The sequence below is a fragment of the Sminthopsis crassicaudata genome, chromosome 2 (genome assembly GCF_048593235.1).
Source record: "Sminthopsis crassicaudata isolate SCR6 chromosome 2, ASM4859323v1, whole genome shotgun sequence".
NCBI classification, from domain to species: Eukaryota; Metazoa; Chordata; class Mammalia; order Dasyuromorphia; family Dasyuridae; genus Sminthopsis; species Sminthopsis crassicaudata.
Window position 1 is genome coordinate 244,580,383 of NC_133618.1, and position 19,266 is coordinate 244,599,648.

General features: G+C 35.3%; 1 protein-coding gene across 2 annotated transcripts in view; it reads left to right on the forward strand.

Annotated features, from left to right (window-relative positions):
* Nucleotides 1–19,266, forward strand: part of VAPB (VAMP associated protein B and C) — a 68,655-nt gene that overhangs the window by 32,476 nt on the left and 16,913 nt on the right. For both annotated transcript variants that reach the window (XM_074288693.1, XM_074288692.1), the window contains exon 2: nucleotides 4,927–5,079. In XM_074288693.1, coding sequence (XP_074144794.1) covers nucleotides 4,927–5,079 — 153 coding nt within the window. The remainder of the gene's footprint in view (nucleotides 1–4,926; nucleotides 5,080–19,266) is intronic.

Below are 19,266 nucleotides of genomic sequence, written 5' to 3' on the forward strand. Positions count from 1 at the left end.
GCACATAAGAGTTAGCAAGGAAAAGGGTTTTAACAATTAACAAGGAGAAAGACCAGTTTCCTAGTGGAATTCATCAGGAAGAAGTTATTAAAGCAAAGATGTTATGAAGAGGTAGAGAGCACCTAATAGCAGGCTTAGTTCTGAAAAGTAATTAGCAAATAGGTCTACCATAGGCAGATCTTTTATAGACCACAATCAGATTTTTTCCTAAGGGAAATATAACCTTTGAGGTTTGACATCATAATTGCTTTCTGATTGGAAAAGTAAAGGTGAGGTTTCTATAGACCTCCAGCTCTTAAGGATGTTCCATTCCCTGCTTGTCTTAGAGAGTATTATAATTTTATCAGTGCTTCAGTTTTTCTCTACCCACCTAGCTACCTAGGACCTTATCACCAGGAAACAGAGATGAGATGTTGATACTTTAAAAATCTTGTTGTATGTTTTTAGAATAAGAAATTTATATAATGTAATACTTTTAAAGGGTTCTGCTTTTTTCTTAGGACTAAGGGAAAAAACTAATAGGGAAGCAAGGTGATATAGTGGATGGAACACTGGCCTGGAAACTAGGAAGAACTCATCTTTCTTGAGTTCAGATCTGTCCTCAGATATTTAGCTAGCAGTATTATGATCCTAGGCAAGTCATTTAAAGGTGAGCTCAACAGTTGAAAGTTCTTTCCAGTTCTGAATCTGTAATCCTAGTTAAACTATTTGCTGGGCACTAGGATCCCTACATTTAAGGAACCTGTTTTCAAATGGGGAACACTGATATGATAAATAAAAAAAAATATTCAGAGGAAATATGGGGAGAGGAATGCACTGATTATTGGGGACATCACATTAATTTTCCCATTCTACAAATGACACTTATTTTAAGTACATAACTACCTCTTTTTGAAAAAATAGTTTCATTAACCAGATTGGAAAATCTAATTCCTAGGCAACTTTTTCCTTATGTTTTTGTGAGAAAAGTAAATTCCAGGCTCTACCCCCTTCCCAAGCTTGCCACCCCCAGGGAATCATTTTTTAACTATCTTTCACTCTGGAAAATCTGGATTGTATTTTGTTTTGTTTTATATTTGGGCGTGAGATCTTTGCAATTTATTTTTCATATCCTGCTAGTATTCTATTTGTTTTCATCCCTGCCTAGCCCAGCCTTTTCCTTGATAAAAATGAAGGTATATGTTGGAGTTGTGAGGTTGGGGGCCACAGGTAAGAATGAATCATAGACTCTAGAGCTAAAAGGGGGTCTTAGAGATTATCTAGAGCAAGGTGGGGAACCAATTTTCTACCAAAGGCTATTTGGATATTTATAACATCATTCCAGTCCATACAAAATTATCAACTTATAGAACTATGGGAGGTTGGGAGGTTGTATTATCTAGCTTTCAGCTCTTTCTAGCCTGATTATGCAAATGACTTTGCTCTGTCCAACTGGCAATTTAATATTTCCAAATTATATTTTAATTTAGTGTTGCTTATACTCAGGAGTATTGGCTCTGTCTATATGTTTTGACACCTATTGTAAGGAACTCAATGAAAGGAAACTCCCTGTGTCAGTTCACATAGACCAATTGGTCTCAACTCCCTGTATCAGTTCACATAGACCAATTGGTCTCTTATAATCTTAGAAAATTACAGTCACAAAGCCCATGTCTGATGTGGAAATTGAACTCAAGAAGACTTTTGACTCCTTGGTCAGTTGTAGGGAATTTACTGGTCCCTCCACCTGGATAATATCACATATCATAACCACTACCCAACAACTTGAGGGTATCTGAGCTATTGTTGGTTGGGCTAACAGCTTCTCCTTACTCCAAAAGAAGGTTACTGAGCATTATGTGCTTTGTAAATGTTGTTTATATCTTCTGGTTAACTTTGGGATTAAATCATTGGAGGTGCAAGTAAATTCTTGGTTAAGTTTTGAATGGAAGCTATGACATTGATAATCCAAAAATAGTTTATATTTGATTTGGGAATTTGTTCCCTCCCCTCCCCATACATAGACATACCATCTTTACAATTCCGGAAATTAACTTCCTCATTATGTATTCAGGAAATACAAGCTCAAATTAATATAAATTTAAATGAAATAAGAAAATGAAGGGGTGACAGAAATTTTCGCTGTATAGAGCCAGACGAATTATTAGTTTACTTCCTAGCCTTGCAGCACACAAAAGTACACAAATATTTGGATTTGGAGACAAGAAAGCAAAGGACCTCAGAACAAATCCTACTTCTTCTCTTTAACCTTTCTCCACATGATAGAACACATTAAAGCATAACAGTTGGAAGTGTTGGAAGCTTGGTGTTTTAAATTTTTGTCAAACTTGTGTCTCTTAGAAAAACTTCATACTATATTATACTATATTATCCTTTGTTCACTAACATTATTTCAAGTCTAAGTTGTAGCTTTGAAATCTATTCTTCAAAAAGAGCCAGATTCTCTTGTTGTAGGGTATAACATTATGGTAGTGATGTCATTGTGTGGCCTAGTGAAATTTTAGTGGTCTTATGCCAACTTCCTCCTTACAATCATAGACACCTTTTCTTTTCCTCTTTTTTGTTTGTTTTGTTTTGTTTACTATGGGCTAGTCACTGGGTCTTGGTTTCTTATCTATAAACTGGGGATTTAAGGTAAACCTAAACCTTAATCTTTAAGGTCCCCACAAGTTCAAAATCTATGATCCTGCAAACTTTGGGCAAATCAGCTAACTCTTCTGGATTTTATTTATCATGTCTAAAATAGGGTGTTGACTTAGATGATCTTTGTTAACTTTAGATATGATCTTATTGGTTGTGGGGAAGGAGAAAGGAAGTTACATTTACAGCTTTATTTCATATTGCTTTATGAATTCTTTCAGGCTAACCAAATCAGCCTATGGCTCTTAATATGTACTCTATGTTCTTCCTCCTGCATTGCAGTGTTTAAACAAACCATTACCCCTTGTTTGGAATGTACTCTGTCCTTTCTGCTCTCCAAATCCTCTCATCTTCCTTTAAAGCTTAAGTGATACTTTTTTTTCTTTTTTTAACTTTTTAATTTTCAAAAGATATGCATGGATAATTTTTCAACATTAACTCTTGCAAATCCTTGTGTTCCAATTTTCCCCCTTGCCAACCCTTCCCCTAGATGGAAGGTAATCCAAGATATGTTAAATATGTTAAAATATATGTATACATATTTATACAATTATCTTACTGTATAAGAAAAATCAAATCAGAAAGAAAAAATGAGAAAGAAAATAGAAAACATAAAGCAAGCAAACAGTAACAAAAAAAGTGAAAATGCTGTGTTATGAACCATACTCAGTTCCCACAGTGCTCTCTCTCGGTGTAGATAGCTGTCTTCATCATAAGATCATTGGAATTGGCCTGAATTATCTCATTGTTGAAGAGAGCCACGTGCATCAGAATTGATGATCAGTGTATAATCTTCTTGTTGCCGTGTACCTCTCCTGGCTCTACTCTTTTCACTCAGCATCAGTTCATGTAGGTCTCTCCAGGCCTCTCTGAAATCATTCAGGTGATATTTCTTAAGCTGTCAATCATCAAACCTAGATCCTGAGGCAAAAATGAAAGAGCTTCTCCCTTTGAGGAGCTTATAATCTAGCCTGGGGAGACTATATATGTTACTTGTATAAGCATATGCTAAAATGACCTGAGACAGTTATGGAGGGAAGCAACTATTATGGGATCAAGAAAAGTTTTGTTTAGAAGGTGGCATTAAGCTGAGCTTTGAAGGAAACCAGGGATTCCAAGAGAGGACAGGTATAAAGGGCCTGCATTCTAAGCAGTGGGGACAGCTAGGACAAAGATAGCATTGTCTATAAAGAAATTTTCTTATTAAAAAAAATAATTATTATCCAGACCCTAGCAGAAAAGTAGATTGAAGCCATATTGGGAGAGACTTTAAATGCCAAACAAATGAATTCATAATTTGTTCCTTGATTGTGGCATGACACGGTCAGATTTGTACTTTTAGAAAAATCGCTTTGGTAGCTGCATGGTGGAAGATGGATTTGAGTAAGGAAAGTCCTGAAACAGAAGAAACAACTAAGATGATGAGGGTCTGAACTAGAATAGTTACTGCTTGAATGCAACAAAAGAAGAGAAAGTCCAAACAATGCTATAAAGGTAGAAGGGATGAGATTTGGCGACTGACTGTTAATGTGGGGAAATAGAGAATTGCCATAACTTTTAGAAATGAGGAAAAATGTCCCCACATCAGCGGATCACATTTGGAGTATAGTATTCAGTTTAGGGTGCCTTGTTTTAGGAAGAAGGTCAACTAGCATGATGGACCATGAGCTCATGCCATATGAATATCAGTGAATTGGAGATATTTATCCTATAGAAAAGAAGACTTATGAGGGAAAATGATAATTGGTCCTCAAGCACTTTCAGGGTTCTCAGGATCAAAGCTGCACAGGCAAATTTTAGTTTAAAGAAAAAATAATTAGATCTATCCAAAAGTAGAATGGACTTCATTTGGAGGTATCATAGCTTCCCCCTTTTCAGGTATAGGTTGAATTAAGTGGCCAGAATAATAGCCCATTAAATTAACATAATTTGTTCAGCATCTTTGACAACAACGATGAAGGACATTATTGAGTGCTTGCTTACTTATACTTTTCTGATCTCTGTGAATTATGAGTCCTATCTCCAGGGAAATTCATGTAGTTAGAAATGAGTGGTTACACATTGTATGGACTTAAGCCTTCCTTGTAGAAATGAATAACAATTATCAAGGTATACTTCTCCATCTTTATTATTTCCTTCTTTCATCCCTCCTTCAGGAAAAATTCATATAGGTGATAACTTATTTCTTATCCAGAAAAACACAAAGTTGTAATTAAAGTATGGATGAATATAGTTTGAGGTTTGTCTTTATCCTCTTCATTTTCTCTTCATGTTTTTTGTTAATAGGTCCCTTCACAGATGTTGTCACTACCAATCTGAAGCTTGGCAACCCTTCTGACCGAAATGTATGTTTTAAAGTGAAGACTACTGCACCCCGCCGGTACTGTGTGAGACCCAATAGTGGAATTATTGATGCAGGAACATCAATCAATGTGTCTGGTAAGTGTCAAAACCACGGTTGATAACTCAGCATTTCAAGGAAGACCTCTTCAAAATTAAAGATATTCCATTCTTTTTTTTCCCCCTACTGTTTTGATTGTCCTTCCTCACTCTTCTCTTGGCCACCCCCCCCCCAAAAAAGGCTAGAAGGCCTTAGCAAGAATAGGAACAGTTATAATATAGGATCATAGATTTAGATTTAATAGAGATTTTAGAGAACATTCAACATCGTCTTTTCAGAGACCCCAGGGTATAATAGAACACTGTGGATTCCAAAGACCTTTGCTTGTAAACTTATGTGCCTAACTTTTCACATATACAAAACTATAGAACTGGATAAAAAGCTTCTAAAGACCCTTTCCCTCCAAATCTAAAATCTTGCTTAGCTTCTACTGTTACATTTTAAAGACCTTTTTAATGTTTACAATATTCATGCCTCAATGATTAGAGCAAAGTCAAAATGGTAAACAAAGAATTCATTTCAGGATGGGTTCAGAATAATCCTTCAAAAAGTAGCATGCCCTTTGACAATAAATAAGAGCCTAATTAAATTTGATTATTTTGTTCTGTGGAAAAGGTTAAATGAAAATATTTTTGTCTAAATGAAATTATTTCCAAAATTAATTATGTAATTTATAATTGTATTTGAAAGCTAAGGAAAAGGGGGCTATTAGGAGTTAGACCAGTGGTCCTCAAACTTTTTAAGTAGGGGGCCAGTTCACTGTCCCTCAGATTGTTGGAGGGCCAGACTATAGTAAAAACAAAAATTCACACTCTGTCTCTGCCCCTCAGCCCATTTGCCGTAACCCAGCGGGGCCGCATCTTGCCCAAGGGCCGTAGTTTGAGAACCCCTGAGTTAGACCATATTCGAGGGTAGTAATTTGTTTCCAAAGACCTTATTTTACCTATTACAAAATGCTAGGTTTTTTCTCAGAAGGAAAACTTGTGAAGAACTATGGGTATTATATCCAAATTGTGAGTTGTGTTTTAAAATTATGAAGAACTAAGTGATGGGATTTTTTTTTTTTTTTAATTTCAGCAATGAAAAGTTTCAGTTCCTCTAAATGCTTGTATAAACTTTTAAGAGCGATGTAAGATGGTCATTATCACTGCTTCTCAAACTAATTGGGTGAAAGAATAGGGAGTTAAAGGGTATGATAGACAGCTGGGTGATGTAGTAGAGTGTTGGATTGTAGTCTGACCCCATGCAAGTTCTATAATTCTTCTTGGCCTTAGTTTCCTTATTTGTAAAATAGGAATAATAATTGTAATAGCACTGATTTCCCAGAGTTCTGATAGGGACCATGAAATAACATTAAAGCAGTTTGTAAACCTTAAGTAGTATATAAATATCAGTTGTTATTATTATCACTACTCTGATACTTGAATTGACAGAACACACACACACACACATATAGTGATTTGAGTGATCACTGATACTGATCATAAAGCAGGAGTTCAGGGTAATTTTGGAAGATATTGGACTTTTTTTTTCTATACTGAATATGAGTTTGATACAAGCTGAGATAACATTAATAATGATTCAGGAAAAAACGTATAATCCTTGGGTACCTCAAGCTTATAGGCCAGAGGTAGAGAAACTTTTTTTTTTTTTTCTGCCAAGGGCCATTGGATATTTATAACATCATTCATGGACAGTGGGAGGTTGTTATACTTAGCTTTCAGCTCTTCATTTCCTATGGTTGCCTTAGCAAATGAATTTGCAAGAGAAATATTCCCCATTTCTGTTATAGGTTATATACAAAAACAAGCTTAGGTCATACTGGAGAACAAAAACTTAATTTTAAACATTCATGTTGTTTCCATGACTTTTCATGTCCTACTTCTACACCAGTCTATTAACCTCTACCCTTTGCCTCTTATTCATGATACCACATCAAGACAGAAAAGCCCATTCATTGTCTGCCCCTTACTTTTTTTGCATCTCATTCCTCACTCTGTGCCTTGCCTTGCCTTTCCTGCCTCTTCTTTCCATTTGTCAGTTTCAGGAAAAGAGACCCTTCCTTTTTCCATTTCCCAGACAATTATTGCTATTCCTCTGAAAAGCTACAATTCTCTACAATGTAGTTTAGGAAACACTGGGGGAATGCTCTCTATATGTAGTGGAAAACTGACCAGATATGGAGTTTAAAAATCTGGGTTCCCAGCTGTGATTTATTAAATGTATGACTTTGGCTCATTTTATCCCTTTGGGCTATTTCTTCATCTCTAAAATGAGGGGGTTGTGAGATTCATTTGGGGCAGCTAGATGAATAAAGGGCACTGGGCCTGTAGTAAGAAAGACCACAGCTCATATCTGATCTCAAATGCTTACTAGATGTGTCTGGGCTAGTCACTTGATCCCTGCTTGTATTAAATTTCCCTCCAAACAACTAGAAACCCATCTCAGAATTGATCTTGGAGCAAGGAAGCAGCTTGCCAGCCCTGCAGGAAAGGTCTTTCTCACTGGAATGGGAGGGAAATGATGCTGCCTCACTGTGGGAGGGCTTGGGACAGTCCACTAGTGAGGGTCCTCCTCCTACAAGCCACTAGGGAGGCCTTGATCCACTACTGCCCCCGCTCCAGGTGTGGACAACAATGAGACCTCTCCCATGGGCAGATCAGCAACAAAATTCCTCCTCCAGGGTTAGAAAGACTCTGATACCATATCAGCTCCACAACAAGGCCCCAGCCTTGGAGTAGACCAGAAGCTAAACCCCCAACACCTAGGGAAGGCCAATGGAGAATCCCACCCCCAGTATACAAGTCAGAAGGGAAGCCTGCCCTCCAGAAGAAGCAAGCAGTTAAGCCAGACGTCCGTTGTAAGCCAGCAGTAAGAATCAGAACCACAGCACAAAAAAGCATCCATCGTCACAAAAAAGGAGGGGGGAGGGGGCAGAAAAAATGAGCGGGTTGGGAAGAGCTTGATAGTAGAAAATTAGTATGGTAATAATCAGGGAAGATGGAGGCATAAATTTAAAAGAAGACAATAGTGTCAAAATGGCTATGAAGTTTCAAAGAAAAATATAATTTGGTCTCAGCCCCAAAAAGAATTATTGGAAGAGCTTGAAAAAGATTTTTAAAAGCAAATTAGAGCAATAGAAGAAAAACTGGGAAAACAAATGAGTAATGCAAGAGTGTCATGGGGAGGAAAGAGTCAATAACATGTTTTGGGGGGGGGGGGCAAAAATTTAATGAAGAAAATAACTCCCTAAAAAATAAAATTGGCCAATTGGAAAAGGAAATACGAAAGCAAAAAGAAGAAAAATTAAGCAAGAGGAAGCTAATGACTATGAGATATCAAAAATACAATAAAACAAAAACGTAAAAGAAAAATGGAAGAAAAAAATGTGAAATTTCTCACTGGAAAAACAAATGACCTAGAAAATTAACCAGGAAAGATAATATAAAAATTATTACATTGTCTGAGATCCATAATTTAAAAAAAAAAAAAAGCCTACACAACGTCTTTCAAGAAATTATTAAAGAAAACTGCCCCAATATATTAGAACCGGGAGGCACAATAGAAATTGAAAGAACAACTTTCTGAAAGAGATCCCAAAATGAAAGTTCCCAAGAACATCATAGTCAAATTCCAGAGCTCACAGATCTTGGAGAAAGTATTGCAAGCAGCCAAAAAGAAACAATTCAACAAATATTGAGGGGCTATAGTCAGGAGTTCACAAAGTTTGGCAGCTTCCACATTAAAGAAAGAGAGGACTTGGAAGGCAAGTATAGCAGAAGGCAAAGGAGTTAGGATTATAACCAAGAATTATTTACCCAGGAAAACTGAGTACATCTTTTGGGAGAGAGGGAGAGGAAAAGTGGACAGAGAGGGAGGGAGAGGGATATTTAATGAAATAGAAGACTTTCAAGCATTTCTAGTTTGAAGAGAAGTAAAAAAAAAATTTGATCTCCAAATACAAGAGTCGGTGGAAATATAAAAAGGTAAAAAAAGAAACAAAACATAAGAAACTCAAAACTTTATATTTTTTATATGGAAAGACAATATTTGTAACTCTTATAGTTTTATTATTATAAGAGCAATTAGAGTATATGTAGACAGAGGATGTGAATATAAGGTTATCTTTGATGGGATATCACCCCCAAAAAAACAAAGGGGTAAGAAAGAAAATTGTGCTGAAAGGTGGGGGAGATTGAATGGGGTAAATTATCCCACACAAATAAAGTATTTCATTTCAAAAATGGAGGGGAAGTGACATGAATCCAAATTGGAATAACTTACAGACTCAATTGAATATAGAAATCTGTCTTACTTTATAATGAAGTTAAAAGGGATTGAGATAATAGAACTGGGAGAGATAACAATAAAAAAGAGGACATATTGGAAAAAGGCAGTGATTAGATCACTAAAATGCTTCTGCAGAGGTTTAGGGGAGAGCAGAGATAAGCAAAAATTAGCATGAAGGAAAACAAATAGTTCATATAAATATAAATGGAATGAACTCACACATAAAATGAAAGCAGATAAGAGAATGGATTAAAAACCAGAATCTTACTATGTGTCCTTTACAAGAAATACATTTGAAGCAGAGAGATACATATAGGGTAAAGGTAAGTGGCTGCAACAGAATCTATTATGCTTTAGCTGAAACAAAGAAAATAGGTAGCAATCATGGTTTCAGACAAAGTAAAAGCAAAAATAAAACTAAAAGGGATAAAGAAGGAAACTATCTTTCTGAAAGTTACCATAGACAATGAAGTTATAGCAGTACTAAACATATATGTACCAAATGATAGAGCATTTAAATTTTTGAAGAATTAAATGATTACAGTAGGAAATAATAAAAATATAATAGTGAGGGATATCAACTTTCTCCTCTCAGAACAAGATAAATATAAATAAGAAAGAAGGTAAGGAGGTGAATAAAATTCTAGAAGTTCTTAGATGTGATAGAACTCTGGAGAAAATCGAATGGGAATAAAAAGAAATAAAACTTTTTCCTAGCAGTACATGACACCATGTATCAGGACATAAAAACCTCCCAATCAAATGTATGAAAGCAGAAATAGTAAACACATCCTGTTGCAGATTATATTAGGATAATAGACAATAGAAATTAAAATTAATTAGAGATTAATTAATCTAATACTAAGAAAACAAATGGATCAAAGAACAAAATCATAGGAAAATTTCAGTAAAGAAAATGATGGCATATCATGTTTGTATATCAATGTATGTATAAATCAAATTTATAGGATGGAGCCAAAGTGGTACTTGGGAAATTTATATCTAATTGTTTACATTAGTAAAATAGAGAACAGCAATAGAATTGAGCATACAACTAAAAAAAAAGTAGAAAAAAGAAATAATGCCCAATTAAACACAAGATTGGAAATCTTGAAAAGTTAAAGAAGATTAATAAAACTAAAAGTAAGAAAACCATTGAACTAATAATAAAACTAAAAACTAGTTTTACGGGGGGAAAAAAAACAATAAAACAGATAAGAAACAAAGGAAACTAAATCATTGGTATCAAAAATGAAAGGGGTGAATTCACCACCAGTGAAGAGGAAATTAAGATAATTGTTAAGAGCTATTTGACTCCATCATTATGCCAATAAATGAAATTGATAAATATTTACACAAATATAAATTGCCCAGAAGAAATAAAATAAGTAATCCATCTATCAGAGTGACTGTCATTTAAAAAAAAAAGAAAAAAGAAAATAGTAGATGTTGGAGGGGATATGGTAAAACTGGGGCACTAGTGCCCTTTTTGATGGGAGTTTTGAACTGATCCAACTATTCTTGAGAGCAATTTGGAACTGTGTCCAAAGTGCTAAAAACCCTTTGATCCACTAATATTATTCTTATTCTATATTCCATATTCCAAAGAAAGGAAAAAGGACCTATTTATACAAAAATATTTATAGTAACTCTTTTTGTGGTAGTTAATTGAAAATTGAAGGGATGCCCATCAATTGGAATGCCTATACAAACTTTGATATATTATTGCAATGGAATATTATTGTGCTATGAGAAATGACAATCAGGATAATTTCAGAAAACCTAGAAAAACTTATATGAACTGATGCATAGTAAAGTGAACAGAACTAGGAGAACATTATACACAATGATAGCAGTATTGTCTGATGAAGAACTGTGAATAACTTAGGTATCTATTTTCAGAAATACAATAATCAAGATAATCCCAAAAGATTAAAGCCTTTCAGAGAAAGAACTGATATTAGAGATAGCTAGGTAGTACAGTGGATAGAGCACCAGCCCTGAAGTCAGGAGGACCTAAGTTCAAATCTGGCCTCAGACACTTAATACTTCCTAGCTCTGTCACTCTGCGCAAGTCATTTAACCTTGATTGCCTCAGCAAAACAAATCAAAATCTGATATTGAATGAATATAGATAGAAACATTTTATTTTTTTCTTTTATTAGAAATGTTATACAAAATGATTAACATGGAAATGTTTTACATAATTGTACATGTATAACCTATATATCTGTTTATCTCAGGGAAGGGTAAGAAAGAGGAACAGGATTTGTAACTCAAAACTTTAAAATTTAAAAAAAAACATATACAGTTGTTCTACACTACAGGGTCATGAAGTCACTCAGGCACTCAGCAACAACTGAAAGATTCATTCCTTTAGTGCAAATATTTGGTGATTTTTATGGACATTGCTCCCTGAATATAATAGATTAATTGGGCTCCCTTTTCCCAGGTTTTCTACTCTCTTCTGCTGGAATTTTCTGGCAGATTTGGGCATCTAGATCAAAGTGGGGGAAAAAAAAGAACAAGGAAATAGTATTTAAGAATCCAGGAAGTTTGGAAAGAAGAGAGTTAGGGCCTTGGTTTCCTTGTTACAGCTACTTAATCCAATTAGCCCCTTGTAAAGCATTCTTGTTGTCCAAATAGAATTTGAGCATAATTACCCTCAGCAGATTAGAATTACTGATTTTTAATAACCAAGTGCTTTATTTTATTCATAATAAAGCTGTAGGGAAAAGAGGGAGGCCAGAAACATGACTGTCCACTGCTTAATGCTGTTCTTTAAAAGTCATTATATAATATACATCTTTATAATTTTTAACTTTTGAGAAGTCCAGCTATTTTGAAAACCCAAATTTTTAAGTAGCCATTATTTTTAAGGCATTATTTTTAGTGATGAGGCTACAAAAATTCAGATGACCCTATGGGGGGGGGGGGGTCATGAAAGCATAAAATAATTTGAGGAGGAAAAAGCGTTAATTGTTGGGGGAAATCTAGGAAGACATCCCTGAGGAGTTAAGGATGGTGAGGATTTCAGGGCAGACAAGTCTATTCTAGGTTTGAAGACCTTGTATAAAAGCAAAGAGTGGGAAGGGTCCTGTAATAATTCACTAGACAAGTCCAAAGAGAGGTCAGGTCAGGAGGAGAATCAAGAGAGAGCAATAGAATAAAATTTGGAAGTAGGAAGGGACTTCAATGACCATCTATCCAACTCATATACCAAAGGAATACCCCATTATAATATACCCAATAAGTGGTTCCCTCCTTTTGTTGAACTTCTAAACTTTCAAATCTTTTGAATCCCTGATTTCTCTGTTTTTTCTTCAAGTATTGCATCTTAACATCATCTGTTTTGATAAGATTATACCATCTACCCCTTTGTCCAGTAATTGATAAAAATGTCAACCCAGGACCAAGCACAGAGGTCCCTGGAGGTCCTCCTGGAGACCCTCTAGCCCCACCACATTGACATTGAACCCAAGGAACAAATATCCCTTGAATCCTGAATCCATCTGATTGCATTCCCTTGAATATCTATCTATCCTTCCTGTCAAAGTAGTTTTAATTGGGATCATCTGCTATATAGATATGAGTGTTCAAGGAGCTGAAGACAGAAAAAGATGACTGGATTGAACAATGGAAGGATCATTAGTAATCTTGGAGAGAACTGTATCCATCTAGATCACTATAAAAATGAAAAAAAAATAACTTTAAAAGAAAAGTGAAGTGGGAAGAAGGATGTTTCATTTCAAGGAATCATTTAAGAAAGAATATCCCTTGGTGAATTGGAGAAAACGAAGTACTAAATGCTCCTTAAAGCTGGGGTCTCAAAAGAATCATTGAAAACTCACAAATGAAAGCGAGGTTAGAAACCATTTAGGCCAGCTGAATCCTACTCTTTTATAGCCCAGAAACAATAACTTTCATTACCTACATTTGCTGAACCCCAGTCCAGTATTCTTTCAATTGTATTAGGCTATTTATCAGATTTCATAAAAGGTGTTCAGCATTTGAGAAATTCATGAATGAGAGGCAGTGGGACATGGTGCATAGAGTGCCATCTTTAGAATTAGGAATCCTTGGATTCAAGTCTCCTCTGACACGTATTATCTAGGTAACCTTCAGCCTACCATTTTTCTCAGTGCCTCAGACAACTTTCTAAGATTATAAGAGGGAGTTTCCTCATTGAGAGTTCCTTTATGCCACTGAAATCACAGATCTGTCCAGTCTCACCCAAAACAGAATACTTGAAAGACATATCTTTAAAAGAAGTAGATATTCCCTCTACCTATAAAGATATATATTTTTTAAAAGTGCATTGCTATGTGTTAATTTATGCTATATAAAATATAACAATAGAATTCTACTTGATATAGTGTTGCCCTAGTTAACAAAAGGAATGTTGCAGCACATGAGAAAGAAATGTCTGGAGCATTGTTTTGCTCCCATTTCTGAAAGCCTCTGAGATAAAGGAGTAGAGAGTATATGGGTATCTGTTTCTCAAATTTTCTTCTTTCCTAATTCTCTCTCCCTCTCCCAACCCATCCCTACTCTTAGGAGAATGGTGTTATCTGCTTGTCCAGCTGGCCAGGAGAACCAGACTTTGGGAATTCTATAAATCAGTGATGTGATCTGGGGAAGCCAGGCTTCCTCGCTGTCAGGAAGCCACCAGAAACACTGTAAGGACTTCTTCTCAACTTTCAGGAACTTGATATTAAAGGGAACTTAATTAATGCTTCAACAAAATTCAAGACTCATATCATATTACTTTGAACTCTAGAGTGCCTTTCATTGAAGGCTTGTAAATCAGTTTTTGGCATTGGAGGGAGGGGGGGAGAGAATAAGTGAGCATTATTTGATTCTGTTTGTTTTTCCAAATGTCCCACATCACAAAATAAGGCAAAAAGAATTTTGCTACCCTGTGAACCAGTTTTAAAATGTGCCCCTAGGTGAAATCCTGATTCCTGATCTTGGTCACTTGGGCCCATAATGTTTGGCGTCTTTAGTGGTGGTGATTTGGGTGTCTGGCCATTCATATTCTGCCACACAGTGTTATGAAATGAAAAGGCCTAAATTAGGAAGTCTGCACTGAGAGAGCAATTTTCTTTGTAGAAAGTTAAACAGCCCTCCCTTACTGGAATAGGAGCCGTGACCTTGGCTGCTTCATGTTACCCCCAAGCATTAAACTTGGATTTGAATTACATCTGTGTGTGCATATTTATATATATGGAGAGCATATGGCTTCTGATTTACAAAGTCTCGCTTAATCTCAGGTAGGGGTTGTAGTTGTCCCCATTTTATTGGTAAAGGGTCAGACTTGGAAAAACTACTTGATTTGCCCACATCTTAAAGCCACCAAGACATCGAACCAGTATCCTAGTCCAACACTTCTGATTCTATCCAAGTCTGTTGTTCTTTCTACTATTTTACAGCAGCCTGTATTTTTGGACCTTAGGAAAATGAGCACAATATCAAGTTGATATAAGGAGAGAGAGTTTGAATTTATTTGCTTTTTCCCCAAAATAAAATTTTTTTAATTTAAAGCAAACAAAACTTGATAATCACTGCTGAATTGCTAAATGCCTTTTCTGTTTAGCTCTTAAGAACCCCTATAAAAGATATGCTTCTCTTCTATGCCCCAAAATTGCCCCCCCCAAATAAAAAAATAAGTCTTTTGAGAGGCATTTCGATATCCCGGATTAAGAACTGGGCAGGCAGATTTGGGATCAGCTCCTTTAATCTGACAAATGATCATGTGACCTTAAGCAAGTCATTTTTCCTTTCATTGCTTCTCTCTTCCCCCTCCCCAAACTTTCTTAAGATTTTTAAGTTCTAAAGATGATATAGACCAACTTTGGAAAAAGGAGCAGTTTCCTCACCTAGCAGTGCCCTGTATCGGTGAAATCATAGTACCTGTTCCTATTTCTGTCCACTACTTTTCAAAACATAATGTGAGGAAATGTTTTTGTAATGGTCAAATTTTTTAAAATTGTGACAAGCTATTAGATACGTTTATGACATTGCTTCTAAAGTGTAAGAGATTTTCCCTTCCACCATCACCCTTGCCCCATTCGTATTACAAACCATGTCAGCCAAAAGATATAATAGGTAAAGTAGTAAAATGATAGATCTATTGAGAATGCTCACATTTCTTGTAATATACCAAGTTTAACATTTTTCGTTACTATCTCTGAATTATGATTTCCCCAAAGCAGCCAGTGTTCTGTTATTTGGAGTTGAGTTTTACATTTTAGTTGTACATGCATTTCCCAAAGGAGGAAATTCAGAATCATGAGAAAGAAGAGGAGCAGAAAGAGAGCAGCTATACTTTATTCTGTGAACCCAAGGAATTAAAAAATTGTTGGAGATTTTGTCTTTTTTTTTTTTAAGCCTATTGTCGAATTGTGTTTTTAAAATTAAATTCAGAAAATTGAAAGTGAGCATAAGGCTGTCTTATTTGGTCTTTTAAAATTGTATAATTAATATAAAGTACTCCCAAGCATAGCCTGAGGAATAAAGCAGCAGCTCTTTCTCTCGGAATGATGACTTTGGCCAGTTAGTGTAATTAGAGTGTTATTTGCAGCTTATAATTCATCCTCTTGAGACTTTGCTGACTCCGCATATTTGGCTACTTGGTTGATCTGGAGTGGCCAGTCTTGGACACTGGCCTTTTATAAAAAGTGCCAGAGATCTGAGTGTGCTTTAGATGACCAGGAATTCATTTATCAGGGAGGAAAAAAATGCTGGTAGTAAAATTTGGGAAAAGCAGAATTTGGGAAGTTTTATCTTTTTCCCCAGCCACATTCTTTTTTCTTTATCTTTCCCTAGATAGAATTTTCTTTAAAGTGTCTAATAGAGACAGTAGACAATAGAAGATCTTAATAAACTTAACTGTATCACTGTCAGAGAAGAACAACCCACACTGGTGCTTAAAAAGCTTATTTTATTTGATTTGACCAGAAAAAAAATCCATTAATTGTGAATTTGTTTTTAAAAGTATCCATTCTGTTCTCCAGCAGTGTTATTCAAGCTCTGCAATACATAGCCAAGATCTCCATAAAGGTAACATAATAGTATTCCTGAAGTACATGCCCCTTTAATTATCAGCCCTTTATTCAAATCTGTTTACTTCTAATTTGCACATAATTCAAATAATTATGGTTGTGTAATTTCTTACCCACTAGCAAATTTGAAAATGAAGTAGGCACTGAAAGTAAAAAGTGACAAGTCTTATATTGAAAAAACAGGAAAAAAAATAATAAACCCTTAAATTGTAGCTGTTTGGGGCCATTTAAGTAAGCAAAATAATATGTATATATCTGCTATGAAGTGTCACAGAAGATGGCTGATTTGGTGTGGACCCTATAGGACAGAAAAATAAATATATAAAACAGAGAATTTATATTTAGTTATAGAGGCAATAGGGAGCCCTTAGAGTTTGAGTGGAAATTTAAAAAACAAAGTCAAACCTACACTTTAGGAAAATCATGTGGTCCTAGGTGGAGAATGGACTGAAATGAGATGATACTTTGGAGGCAAAAAAACCATTAGGAAACCACTTCGATAGGCCAAGTGTGATGACTAGTTAAGGTGTGCATAGAAAGGAGAGGACAGTTAAAAGATACAAAATACAATTTGAAAATGAGTTAGTATGTACTGACTTTGAGGGTATTGTGAGGGATAGCTCAGAGGTAGGAATCACAAAAACATGAGTAAGGGAAAAGAAAGGAGACTGATCAGACAAAAATGAGAACCAAAAAATCGTAAAACTGAAAAGCAAAATTGGATTGATTGGGTCCAAATTGTTGACAACCTTACAAAAGTTAGGCATAGTTGTTTTTAAATAATAATTTTTTATTTTCAAAATATATACATAGTTTTCAACATTTCACCCTTGCAAAACCAGGTGTTCCCAATTTTTCTCCCCCCCTTCCTCCTCTAGACAGCAGACAAGATATATTAAACATGTGCAATTCTTCTATATATATTTCCATGCTGCACAAGAAAAATCAGATTAAAAAGGGGGGGAAAATGAAAGAAAAGACAAGCAAACAACAGCAAAAAAAATATGAAACGCTATGTTGTGACCCACATTTAGTCCCCACAGTCCTCTCTGGATGTAGATGGCTTTCTATCACAATCATTTAGAATTGTCCTGAATCACCTCCTTGTTAAAAAGATAGGCATAATTGTTTAGATTTAATGTAATGAGCTATTTACAGGTTCTTGAATCCAAAAGGAAGTGATATTTTAGGAAGATTAATCTTAGATGTGTGGGAGGAATCAGTCAAAAGCAATTGTAGAAATCCAGATACAAAGAGAGAAGCTCCTAGATTAAGATGGTGGTGATGAAAATGTAAAGAAAAGTAGTAATGTGAGAGCTGTTTTAGTAGTGTACTGCATCACCTACTTTATATTTTTGGTTATTGGACAAGTTTTTGTCCAATTTAGTTTCCTTTGGGAATTTTATTTGATCAAATCTTAATTTCTTAGAGACTTACTTTGTTTTTTGAAAATAGACATATTCTGAGTTACTTTTGTTCCTTTGAAAGAAAGTCTACAGGTATTCTATAACAAAATCTTTCTTAGTAATTTTTATTTAACAAAACACTAGATAGCAAAGATATCAGTTGGATAAGGCCAGAATCATCACTCTTCTGAAGTTAGTAGCTGATGTTCATGCAAAATTTATAAAATGCTTTGCATACATATTGGCATTTCACCTACATAATAAACTTGTAAGTATTTACAGGCATTCCCATTTTACAGATGAAGAAACTGAAGCTCATGAAAGTTATATTTTACTTCTCAGATAGCTAGTATATTAAAATTGAGAATTGAACCCATGCCTCCTCTCATGGCACATCCAATTCTTTTTCCTACAGCGTGCTGAGTAGTACAGTGGATAGAAGACCAAATCTAGAATGTGACCTCAAATACTTACTAGCTCTGTGACCCTAGACAAGTCATTTAAGCCTCTTTACCTTGTTTTCTTGATCTGGAGAAAGAAATGGCAAACCACTCCAGTATTGTTTGATTTTTCATGATCTCATCTGAGACTTTTTTTTTGCAAAGATACAATTAATACCATAGTAATAAGTACCTTTTGATCAGTTAGGATAGGTTTTGTGGATACATTCTTGCTTTTTTGTAGCCTGAAATGCAAGAGTCATATTTAAGTTGTCATAATTTACATGCATGCAGTTAAAAAGAATAAAGGATTATGCTATGTAAATTTGAAATTGTTAGTTCTGTTGTTAAGCAAAATACAGAGTACATTGAAAGATCCTGAAGTTTCAGGAAGTTTATATGGTTATTTGACCTCTTAAACTACATATCACTTCTTTGATCAGGAGTCCCAAGAAAGAACCGTTAATGTTTCTGAATTAATCCTAAATATCTTTCTTTTTTTCCCCCTGCAGTAACTGTTTAAATCTTCAGTGGGGGGAAAAATTCTGGAAGTTCACAGGCTTACCACAATTTCTATTCATACTTGAAGGTTTTTATATTGACATCCTTGTAATTCTATTATATGACATCTACATTTATATTTCATAAGTATTCTAATTCTGGGAGGGAAATCTGATACCCTCCTGCTGAGCTACTTGATAAGGTAATCTGTTACCATCAGCAACTGTTCACTTAAGAGTGCATTGTTCACATTCCAGCTCACTTGGAACCCCTAAGGCTGTAGAAAAGTTTCCCCCTTAAATTGCTAAATCTAGCTGTGTAAATTATAACATTTGATCATAGAGAGTTCAAGCTGAACCTTGGAGACCATCGGATCTAGTGGTGTTCATTTGTTGGTGGTGGTGTGTTGTATTATTTTTAATCAATCCAGTTATTTTCTTTTACTTTTAGAGTAGTAAAGTCTGCAAACATTAAAAACAGATTTGTAGTCCTTGCCATCTTGCCACAGAGAGCCACAGTACCTA